General features: G+C 38.3%; 1 protein-coding gene across 1 annotated transcript; it reads right to left on the bottom strand.

The window, feature by feature from the left end:
• Window positions 1–3,490: 3,490 nt before the first annotated feature.
• On the bottom strand, window positions 3,491–7,981 carry hp (haptoglobin). Its single transcript, XM_071528805.1, has 4 exons — window positions 7,959–7,981; window positions 7,515–7,603; window positions 4,405–4,685; window positions 3,491–4,054 (listed from the first exon to the last, which is right to left on the bottom strand). The coding sequence occupies exons 1-4, from the start codon at window positions 7,979–7,981 to the stop codon at window positions 3,491–3,493; spliced, it is 957 nt and encodes a 318-aa protein (XP_071384906.1).
• Window positions 7,982–11,314: the final 3,333 nt, after the last annotated feature.

Here is an 11,314-nt window from a genome sequence, read left to right as displayed (position 1 = left end):
AATTAGTATTTCTAATAATAAATATATACATTTATTCATAAAGACTCATACTCATTAATAAAACGTTTTGCAGCCTGCTGATCTAAATTTTTAAAAGTAACCGTCTATAAACATTTATAAAGGTTAATAAACAGTTTGTTGTCAACAGGATGAAGGAAAGAAAGAAATAACAATTGTACATGATGCATGTTTGTACTGTACACGATTTATACATCATTAAACATAATATTGACCTATATGTAGGTATAATTATGCATGCATAATTATGCATTAATAGGTAATGATGTACAAATGATGTACCAGAAATATTATTCTTCACTTCTTCAGATATAAAATTTTAACCAAAGTCATAATGATGTACTACACAGTTACAAATATTCATCATATGATAAGTAACTTATTATTGTCATTTAATGCATCATTAACTCATAGTTTGTTAAGGCTTATGCATTTTCATTATTCTAAACTATAGCCACTAATGCAACAGGTCACATAGAAGTTTTATAACTGTCTTAGGAAGAGGACCTGTGTCATATGAACCTCAGTGGGGATTTGTAATAGTGAAATGCGAAAATGTATACTTTCCTTTTTGTCTCACTTAGTAATTGAGAACATTATCTTGCTTCTTTTTTTTTTTTAAACACAAAGAGGTATAGCCTAACTTATATATGAAAACGTGGTTCTGTGTGCATACAACATGCTAAAACAATACTACTCCTCCCTGCTCCCTCATATGCAACCTGCACTCTGGCCAGTAATTCTGCTCTAAACTGCAGTACAGGACCGTAAGCATTTTGATCTAAGTCGGAGCTCTGCAGGAGTGATGGAGCTGGAGAGAGTGCACACTGAGACTGGTCGAGTGTAATGGCGCTTGACAGGGATATTAATATTTCAGAAGCCACAGAGGAGAACCTACTGCACCCTGCTGCCAGCCTGCTAAAAATGGATCTCTTGCATCCCTCCCATAGGCTGCATTTGTGTTTTAGCTGAAAAAGACCAAAACTGATTGAAATTACTCTGCTAATTGCAATGTAATCAGGATACACTACATTAGCGATTTTTGCAAGATTTAATTGATGACAGCATTAAACCTAGTTTGTCTCTTAAAATCTCTTTCAGCAGCCAATCCAATATTATGCCACCCATTGTAAACCACTTAATACGCACTCAGTATATGCACTGTATGTATAACTGTTCTTAGGACTGGCAGCCTGGTGGCTCAGTGATTAGCGCTGTCACAAGAAGGACGTGGGTTTGATTCCCAGCCCTTTCTGTGTGGAGTTTGCATGTCCTCCTCATGTTCTCATGGGTTTCCTCCCACGGTCCAAACATCTGCCAGTCAGTGGGACTGGAGACTCTAAATTTTTTGGAGGCAGGAATGTGATTGAGTGTCTGTGTTTCCGTGTTAGTCATGTGATAGACTGCCGACCTGTCCAGGGTGTTTTGCTGCCTTCCGCCCAAAGCATGCTGGGACAGGCTGCAGCCCCCTGCGACCTCGAGAAGGAACAAGAGGATAAAGAAAATGAATGAGTGCTCCTAACAGTTAAAAATTGCATTATGCCTATATTGGAGTTAAATCAGCAATCTCTACAACCTACTGTACTGTATATGCAGATGACACTGTATTACCGTGAACTATGGATGTCTAAGGGTAAAGACTCCATTTAGGCAACATCAGCACATCAGGAATCACAGATACTGTAGAATGTAATGCAGATAATACTGACAACACAATACTTATAGGTAAATATATACTGTATATAGTTGTATAGTTATAGTTGTTATATACTGTATGTATATACTGTATCTATAGGTAAAACCCAGTACTTTTTTAGAATGACTTTTCAGTTATATCTTAAACTACACTCCAAATTTTGTCTCATGTCCTCAGGGAGGTTGTTCAAAATAGGATAAAATAGCAAATATTGACTATGATTAATCTTTAATTTAGACTTTGACTCAGACAAAAATAAATCAAATTCATCATGGACCGCACCGGTGTCTCATTCCTGAAACTATGTGGATCTTATATAAATTTAAAGTTAATCATGACTGAAATTATCTCATTAGTCCATCCTCACTTCAGCAAAGTGCTGCCTGCCTTCTCAGCTACTGGTCTTTGCTGCATGACAGAGAGAAGTGTCAATCAGGCTTTTAGCTGACCGGTGTAATTAGGTTTAGGCACGGGCTTCAGCTCATCCACCTCAAACTTCGAGGACCTCAGAGGACTCAGGACTCCTGAGAGGTCCTGGATCTTCTTAAGGCTCGCTGCCTCCTTGTAGTCTTGTCGTCTCTGTGGCCTAGCTTCCCTCTCTTAAGGTTCATACACATACTGCCTCAATAAATGTTACTGTAGATATCATTATTGTGAAGGGCATTGTGTAAAGTTCTGTTTTTTCAGTATTTTAGACGATTCAGTGGGTAACAAGACCATTTATAATAATATACAATATATAGACAATATATTTGTCATACAGCACAAATCATTTTAAATAAATACCACATACATAAAGGCCAGCATACAGCACCACGTGGAGTCAATGATCAAACAGTTGGTCTCAGGGGTAAAGGAGAATCGGCAAAAGACTCTGTCCTGGGAATCAAGATTCCTTGTTGGTTTATTGGTTATTGGTTTGTGTCAGTCATGGTTTTCTCAGTGGAACTTGGAACCCAGAAACTTACACAGCTACAATTAACAGATTAAACAACTGTCACATGGTTGAAACAGCAGGAGTGGAGTATGTCAACCCCTCCGTCCCCACCATGTCAGCCTTTATTTTATCTTCATATTTCACTTGCAAAGTCCCTGAGGAAGAAGACCAGTCATATGGGCTTTGATTTTCCTCTCTCTTATCTTACTCTTTCATGTTTGCCGGACAGACAGCCATCACATTCTACTTTTTTTGGCATGGAGACAAGCTTTTGTTCCCCTAAGAAAGCTCACTATTTGTGACAGACTGGACACACCTGCCCAGAGGAATATCTTTAAAGTCATGCTGGTATTGGAGGAGAAACTTTATGTCGGCAACACTTAAAAAACAACATTTCTGAATTGTGTCATTCACTTTTATTCCAGCCACAACTTTGCTTTCAAGCTAGCGATTTCACATGATGAAATGCAGTTTCAACCTTTAAAGCACTCCAGTTCTTTTTTTTTTTTTTTTAACTGTGTAATATTGAAAAGTCACATCTGGGCACTGCAGTTTACTTTTTAATTGTTAAATACTTCCTTACCAAAAAGAAATGATACAGACCTGGAAAATCCATTTCAGATAGTGAATTTATTTATTAGAATTCACCCTAGAATTGTTCAACATTTTTTCTGGCTCATATAAGAACATAATAATTGTAACATTTCAGTGACAGAACACAACAAATATCAGTGATGACATGAGTATTTAAAAAAACTCACTGAATTTGTATATATATCTCTTATACTGAGCATGTGATTTCTCCATAAAATCTAAAGAACAGAACAGAGGTTGAAACTCTAAGGCTGCCTTGCCAACATCGCATCCATTATAACGGCGCGTACAGCAGGCGACCGCTCTGTGTCTCCCCTCATCACACTGTGGATCCAGGGCAGATATGTGGAGATCTTCATATAGACTGCATACTTGTCCCTCCTGCAGGACCTGTCATAGGACAGGATCCCCGCCGCATACACTGCACCGCTTTCAGGGTCTTTGACAGCCAGAGCACCTCCTGCGTCGCCAGAGCAAACATTTTCGTCATACTTGCTGGGTCCTGTGCAGAACTTGTTGTCGTCCACGGCTGGCATGTGCGCGGTAATGTTATACAATTCCTTGCAGGAACTGTGATTGGCCAGGGGCAGCACTAGGTGTTTGAGTGAGTTGGCGTAGGTCAGGAAGGTGCCAAAGCCCCAGCCCGCGATAGCCCCTCTCCCCTCTACAGTGTCCCCCAGGTCCTGGCCTCTCTCTGGCAGGGGGATGGGAGTCACCTTCTCCCCCACAACCACGGGATCCTTCAGCTGGATCAGAGCCAAGTCGTTTTCCCAGTTAGTCTGGTTCTGGAAGGCTGGGTGGAGAACCACCTAGAAAGAATGGCAAGGTGAAGTCTGAATTAGGGTTTTGGCCTTTAATTCATCTGTCCATTGTCATTGCTCTACAACAACGTTGTCGGCTGAAAACCTTGTATCTCCAACATGTCAGCGTCTTGTTTTTAGTTTGATGACAATGCCATTTTTGAGTTTATCTTGGTTTGAAAAACTTTCATAAACCCAAATAGAGCCGAATTTTCTCAACCCATAGAGGAGCATGTAATCCTTCAATTGAAGTTAAAACCTGAAAATCACCAAAAGTGGGGTTACAAGATTTTCACTCATTTTACAACAACAGTTTTAAGGCTTTCTTTGACCTCCATCCTGATGTCTTACTTGCTCACCTTTTGGACTGCAAACTCGTTGGAGGCATTTGCTTCTGCGCGCTCAGTGATACCCAGGTAAACTTTAGGAATGGTGGGATCTTTTCCCCGAGTGTCTTGGTGATTCTTCATGACAAACACGTTCCTGCCACTTGTCAAAACCCAGCGGTCAGAGATGAGAGCGCCTCCCGCAAAGCCTCCATCATACACACTGTCAGCCAGATAGACCATGGCCTGCCAGGGAACAGGAGGTGCCAAGGTCCCCCCAACCATACGCTTGGAACGCGTTTCTGACCTAAGGGCTGGGACATGAACATAGACACACTTCATTTTTTTTGTCGTGTTTGAAGGTTTTTTTTTTTTTTTACTGTTTTTGTGTTGCGCAGATATAGTTGTCCAAACATTTAGAAATGTACATTCTGATCAGTAAGGCCAACACCATCAATGGCTAAAGATAGGGACATTGTATATAATAATTGTTGTTGTGGAATGTATCTTTGTGTGTAAAACATTGCTTACAGCATTTTAGTTTTTCCTCTTTTTTTACTCCACCAGAGCAGAAATATATAATGGGACATACTTGAAACAAGGGTTATCACATCGTAACATGTTCATGTAAGCCATCAAAGAGTACTGTTATCATCTCTACGAATCTCCTATTAATCAGAGCAGTAGCCTCTAAGTGCCATGCCTTCCTGCACTGAGGGTTTCCTGCAGACACATTTATGATTGATTTATTCATCATGGAGCAGAGGCAGAGGATCTATGCTTTGATCTGTGCGTCGTTTGTGAGTGGATAAGATAATCATGAAAACTGCTTCAAGTGGTCTCTTCTTCAAAGCGATGGCAGCAGTCTTATTACATGAATGGTTCAGTTCTGCTGAAAAAATTAACTGAATCAAATCATACAGTACAAGTTCAAGTAGTAGTATACAAGGATTTGCTATTGTAATTGTTATTCACTTGCTTTGTTTTTATACGTTATCTCTGACATAGGCTGTTTGATGAGACGCCATTATTGGACTGTTAAAACTGTTACATTAAAACTGTTACCTTAGCCTATTTAAGATGATTGATTGTAAGCTGTATGGTTTTGACGTCCCTATGGTGTTTCTTAATGTCTTCGTTAATGCTTCTATGATAATGAATAATGTAATAAAATCTTTTGCTTTTTGATACTTTAAAGAGGAGTTGCCTTGGTCTCCACTTTTTTGCCCATAGAGAGGGAGAGCACCCACTCAAGTCATACAAGTATTCTAGCTGTTTTAGGTATCTTATGTTAAGCCAATATGCAAATAAAAAAAAAAACTAACTAAAATCCTGCCAGGGTTTGTTTCTCTCAGTATGACTTACAATATCTTGTTCAGTCAATGAATGCAACACAATAGACACAACAGTGTGTCAGTCGAATTGACTTCAAAGTGTAACTAAATGAGTGAATGACTCCGTAATTGTTTGAAGCTTGGATTAATGCATCACTGAGAATACATGGATTTAAAATGGAAAATGGAACCAATTTCATCAATATTTGTGTTCCTGTTATGTTTTTTTTTTACTTACAACAGATTGTATTAAAGGTGCATACTGGCATCAAAAAGCTTTTTTGACTCATCTCTTCACAGGACATCTGGGGCTGGCCTACTGGCTGTCCCAAGAGTTAGAACAAAACACGGTGAAGCAGCGTTTTGTTATCATGCAACACAGACCTGGAATAACCTCCCAGATGATATTAGACAAGCCCCGACTCAGACCACTTTTAAGTCAAAGCTAAAAACTTTCTTATTTCACACTGCCTACTCTACCCTGTAATGGCTAAAAACGTATCTTTTCAGCTTAGCTTTTAAATAACCTTAATTTTAACTCTTTCTGTCCAGGATCCCAACAGAGCTGACACGGGCAAGTACGAATTTTCATTCGTCTTGTCCAGGTAATGCTTACTTGCGCATGAGTGAACACTATATGTGGGGGGGACAGAGCTTTACCCTGTATGATTCTCATCCATCTTTGGATAGTGAGGTTTTTGACCAAGAGGAGAATCTATGATTCTCGTCTGCCTTAGGCAGTGAGATCTGATGTAAATATCAGATCAAGCATCTAAAAGTGGGAGTATTTGTTGTGTTCTTTCATCTTTCTATCTCGTTTGATTTGAACTGCACTAGTTTACTTTTTAAGTCTTTTATCTTTTGTATCTCTTGTCTGTACTTTTGCACTTTTTAATTGTAAATCTTTTACCTTTACTGTATTTTTATCACTCTGTAAAGCACTTTGAATTGCCCCAGTGTATGAAATGTGCTATACAAATAAAGCTGCCTTGCCTTGCCTTGCCTTGCCTTCACGTTCACCTCTTTACCAAAAATTGCTATTTGGTCAATTTGCAATTTATGTTGATGGAGAATATCTCACTGTTTTTAATCAACGCTCACTACTTTTACATGCACAGAGTAACCCAGTTATTAGCCATATTCATATATATATATATATATATATATATATATACCTGTTGCCATGAATAATTAGTTAGCATAATATTCCTGTCTAACTGTAGGGTCCCACCTACAGATTGAACAGTTCACCAGTACAAAAATATGAAAAGGTACAGCCGCTACCTCCCCTCTTCGACTGAATAAACAGTTATTTTTAATACAGGGGAAAGAATGATGATCCCTGTAGTAATAGTAAATTCTACTCACTGCCATGTTTTTTGTTGACATCAAAATGTATCCATAACCCTCTGTCACTTTGACTTTGACAAGAGAAAGATGTTTAGATGACACAGTAATCCCACTAACATCGGACTAAACCAGGCATTTTAACTGGGTTTCTCATAAACAGAGTATGAGCTTGACCGGGTTATTCTATCAGCGTTATGACGTTTACATGCATCAACCCAAACCGGGTTAAGTGAGAAAGAACGGCATGCTCTTTGCATGTAAATGTGGCTAATGATGAAGATTAATGCAGAATGATTAGAGATCAAAAACCATGTCTAAAAAAAAAATGCATACTGCAATATTCCAAAAGCAAAAAATTAGAATGGGATGTTGAATCAAGGCCATATGTCTCTCAACATTGGCATGTGTGCAAGTGTGTGCGTGTGTGTGTGTGTTAATGTGTCTGTCTCTGTGTGTTACCTGACATAGATTGTTTGATCTTACCTTCACTGTGAGCCACATCTGCCAGACAGGCCCATGCAGCTAACAGGACCACAGCCTGGGAGAACCTGAGAACAGAGTCACATGACCAACAGACATACATTTTCTCTTTTCCTTTGGATCAATGGAGGGAACAAAACTGGACCAGATTTAAGACAATGAAAATGAGATATCCACCATTTGAAGTGACACTAACTTTCAAAAAATGATTGTATAGCACAAAATTCAAACAAATTATATTCCTTTTATAAAGGATAATAGGTAATCAGTCCTTAGTTAACAAAATACTTTTTACATTTGCAGATTGGATTTTCTGGTACTTAATAATGAGCTTCAGCTAAGGATTTCCCCCCCAAACTAGATATATAGTGTTTTGATCAGGAACTCTACAAGTTTGAAAATATTTAAAGAATTTTCACTTACCACATTTTGTTAAGAATATCCATCTTCTGCATGCTAAAGGTGTCTCTCCTCTGAGTGAGTTGTGTCGGTTGTGGCCGGGAGGCTTTATATCTGCTGGGAGATAGCCTCTGCCCTTCTGGAAATTTCTGCTGGGCACTGAAACGCTGATTCCTGGAATTAAAAAAATCGGTTGTGAAATCTCTCTTCCAGTCGCATTGGAAACTCTCCAAAGCCTGACTGGATTCAAGTTGAAGAGCTGTGATATGTGATTGAAAAACGTATTCCCTCTGTCTAGAACACAAGCTTCTTCTACAATAAGGAGAAATCAGCTCAATATGGCATAAATGCCTGAATTTACAGTGCTAAACCAAAAAGTCATGTTCTGTGCAGTGTTGGGTATCTAAGACATAACACAGTATGAGACAGACATTCTGTCTTAGTCTGTTTTGTTGCAAGATGATCATGTAGTGTGAAGCACTCTGTCTCATGTTTATTCACATATTGAGTTGAGTTTTGCACTATTTACCACTTCTTTTGAACTATTTAAGTCCATGGTTTCTGAGGATTGGAGGTTTAGGTGGGTAATATTAATTCGCAATACAGTGTTTATTGATTTTGCAAAGCAAGACAGTCACTGAATGTTTTTAATGTTTGCGTCATTGTTTACTCAAAGTAAACTAGGACACACGGAGTGAGAGGATAGTAATGTAATGACAGTAATGACATTGCAACAGAGTGTACTGTTTGTTTTGTTATTACCAAAAATAAAACACACATTGACTCCTTGGACTTCAAAGGTTTTTTTCACCTGAGGGTAAAAAGTACACAATATTTCACTGACGTTGTCGGCGACAGAGAGAACAAGTCGCACTGGCCAAATGCAGCAAGTCAGACCTGTGCCAGGTTGCTGCAGGAGGGAAAGTCCAGTTTTACTGCTTTGGGCATTTAGAACTAGAGAGATTACACAGCTTTGTCATTATGATGGGAGATTTCATTTCAATGTCTGCTGGGGATATAGTTAAACTTAATTTAGTGTCTCATATCGTAAGGTATCATATTAATCCCAAGTGCTGAAGTTGCCAAGTCAAACATATTGCTTTAATATCAATAGTCATCAAATACAGAGTAATACCACAACGTTGAAGTTAGTATGCTCTATAGTTACAGTGCTGGGAATAAAGCATCATAATAATGCACAACTTCCTGCAGTATAAGGTGATAGATCAAGTCAGTGTTCAAATCTTGAAACAGAATATTACAGTTAGTCAGGTTTTTCCAAGTAGATCTTGTTACTATTATGAAAAGAGGCTTTCTACACTCTTTCTACTTGGTGTTCCTGTTGGATAAGGGAGTAAATACAACCTTTAGTATACACCTATGGCCAGTGGTGGAAGAAGTACTGAGATCTTTTACTTAAGTAAAAGTAGCAATACAACAATGTAAAGATACTCCATTACAAGTAAGTACAAGTAGTCCTGCATTCAAAATATTACTTAAGTAAAAGTACATAAGTATTGGCAGCAAAATGTACTTAGAGTATCAAAGTAAACGTACTCATTATGCAAACTGTCCCCATTTAGAGAGTTATATTTTCCATAAATTATTGGAATATTAATACTGATTTATTGACATACATGTACATGTAAGCAGCATTTTAAAGTTGTCAACGTGAAGCTAATCTTAACAATTTAGCTATACTTTTGGGTAGTCTAATCTATAAGAATGCTATTTTATAGTTATTTTATAAAGATGATCAAATGTTTTAAATATAAAATATTGATCTGAAAAGTAACTAGTAACTATAGCTGTGAAATAAATGTAATGGAGTAAAAAGTACAATATTTCCCTCTAAAATGTAGTACAAAGTAGCATAAAATGGAAATACTCAAGTAAAGTACAAGTACCTCAAAACTGTACTTAAGTACAGTACTTGAGTAAATGTACTTAGTTACTTTCCACCACTGCCTATGGCCACCAGATTCTTTGGGAGAGCAATATGGATGGGTTGGATACAGTGGAAAGGAAGGGAGTAATTCATATTCTTTTGAACACTCAATATTAGTTAAATAACTTCTTTCATCAAATGAATGTAGCAGAGATTGTATTTCATTATTGGGCATGAGACAGCTGAGATTCATTTTGCTTTGCATCACTTTTTGGTTCATTTTACTTTTAATCCCTATACTGAGACAAACATGATTAGGTGTGATCTGCCAGTTGAGCCAGAGGTCAGGCTGCACCTATAGGCAGGTGTCCCGCCTCCACTGCTGCACTGACAGGGTGGAAAGTGAGCATGATCTCATTCTGAATGATGGAGCAGATGACTGCATCTTTACATTCTCTGGATATGCTAAATAGTCCAACCTCCGGCCTAAGCATGCTTAAGCAAACTATGTGACAGATGAAAGTATCATGATTACAGTCACATTGAAGGGGAAAATTGGCATCCAGCTATTCCCACTGAGGAAAAATAAAACACACAAGTCCATTCAGTGCCTATTAAAGCTGCCATAGAAAGGTTTTATTCCTTGACATTTTGTTTGATTTCAGCAAAGGTAATCCTCATGTTTGGTGGACGTGAATGAGTAAGATCATGTGTCAGAATCTCAGCAATATTGATTGTGGCATCGCTCTGCTATTTGGTTCCAATGTAAATTGAGTGGCTCGGGCATCTAACCAATTCAGGTGAACTTTAGAGCAGCAGGGCTTCGCTCCAAGTTGTCAATCAGCTGCAGGCCGCTTGCCACAGGCAGCATGGGCAGTGGAGGGAGGGGAGAGGGGAGATAATTGTGTTCGTTTTCCATTTTCCTTCAAACTTACCCACCGTGGCGTTGAGATGAGTTAGGAGGAAGTGCAGGAAATGTCAAGAGCAATGGAAATTACCTTATAGCTTCTGTAATCACTCACAAAATCAGCTTTTGCAAAAGAAAACACTGCTTATCCTTTACTGTTGTCTTTAAGCTTATAATGCTTAAATCATCTTCCAAACAGGTGTTTTGTGGAAGACTGCAAGAAACAGCAAGTGGTTTCTGCTGCTCTTAATACTTCCACTCACTGTTTTTTAATTAATAATGACTACCATGTGTTTTAGCACTTTTGAGTAAAAAAAAACAGAGGTTTGTAGGAGTCTGATAAATAATTGTGTAATTTTCAGATTACTGCTGATACATTCTAGTTGCTGCACAGAAATGTCTTCTCAGCTCATCTGCATTACGAAAAGCCCTCTTTCCATCAATTTTGATAAATAGTATTGGACAATAGCTATCAATCTTGAATCAGCATAAAGCAATAAGTTGTGTGACTTTGTCACGTTTCAGCAAAAATAGCTGATAGGCTCAGCCATAGATAGTTTTCAAAAATCAGTAATTAGTCAAAAA

This window comes from Centroberyx affinis, unplaced genomic scaffold (assembly GCF_046629955.1).
Source record: "Centroberyx affinis isolate AG114_WGS23_722 - 3 ecotype Tasmania unplaced genomic scaffold, CSIRO-AGI_Caff_v1 ptg001726l_1, whole genome shotgun sequence".
In the NCBI taxonomy this organism is placed as follows: Eukaryota; Metazoa; Chordata; class Actinopteri; order Beryciformes; family Berycidae; genus Centroberyx; species Centroberyx affinis.
The sequence above is the reverse complement of the archived record's forward strand: the minus strand, read 5'-3'. Positions and strand labels throughout refer to the sequence as shown.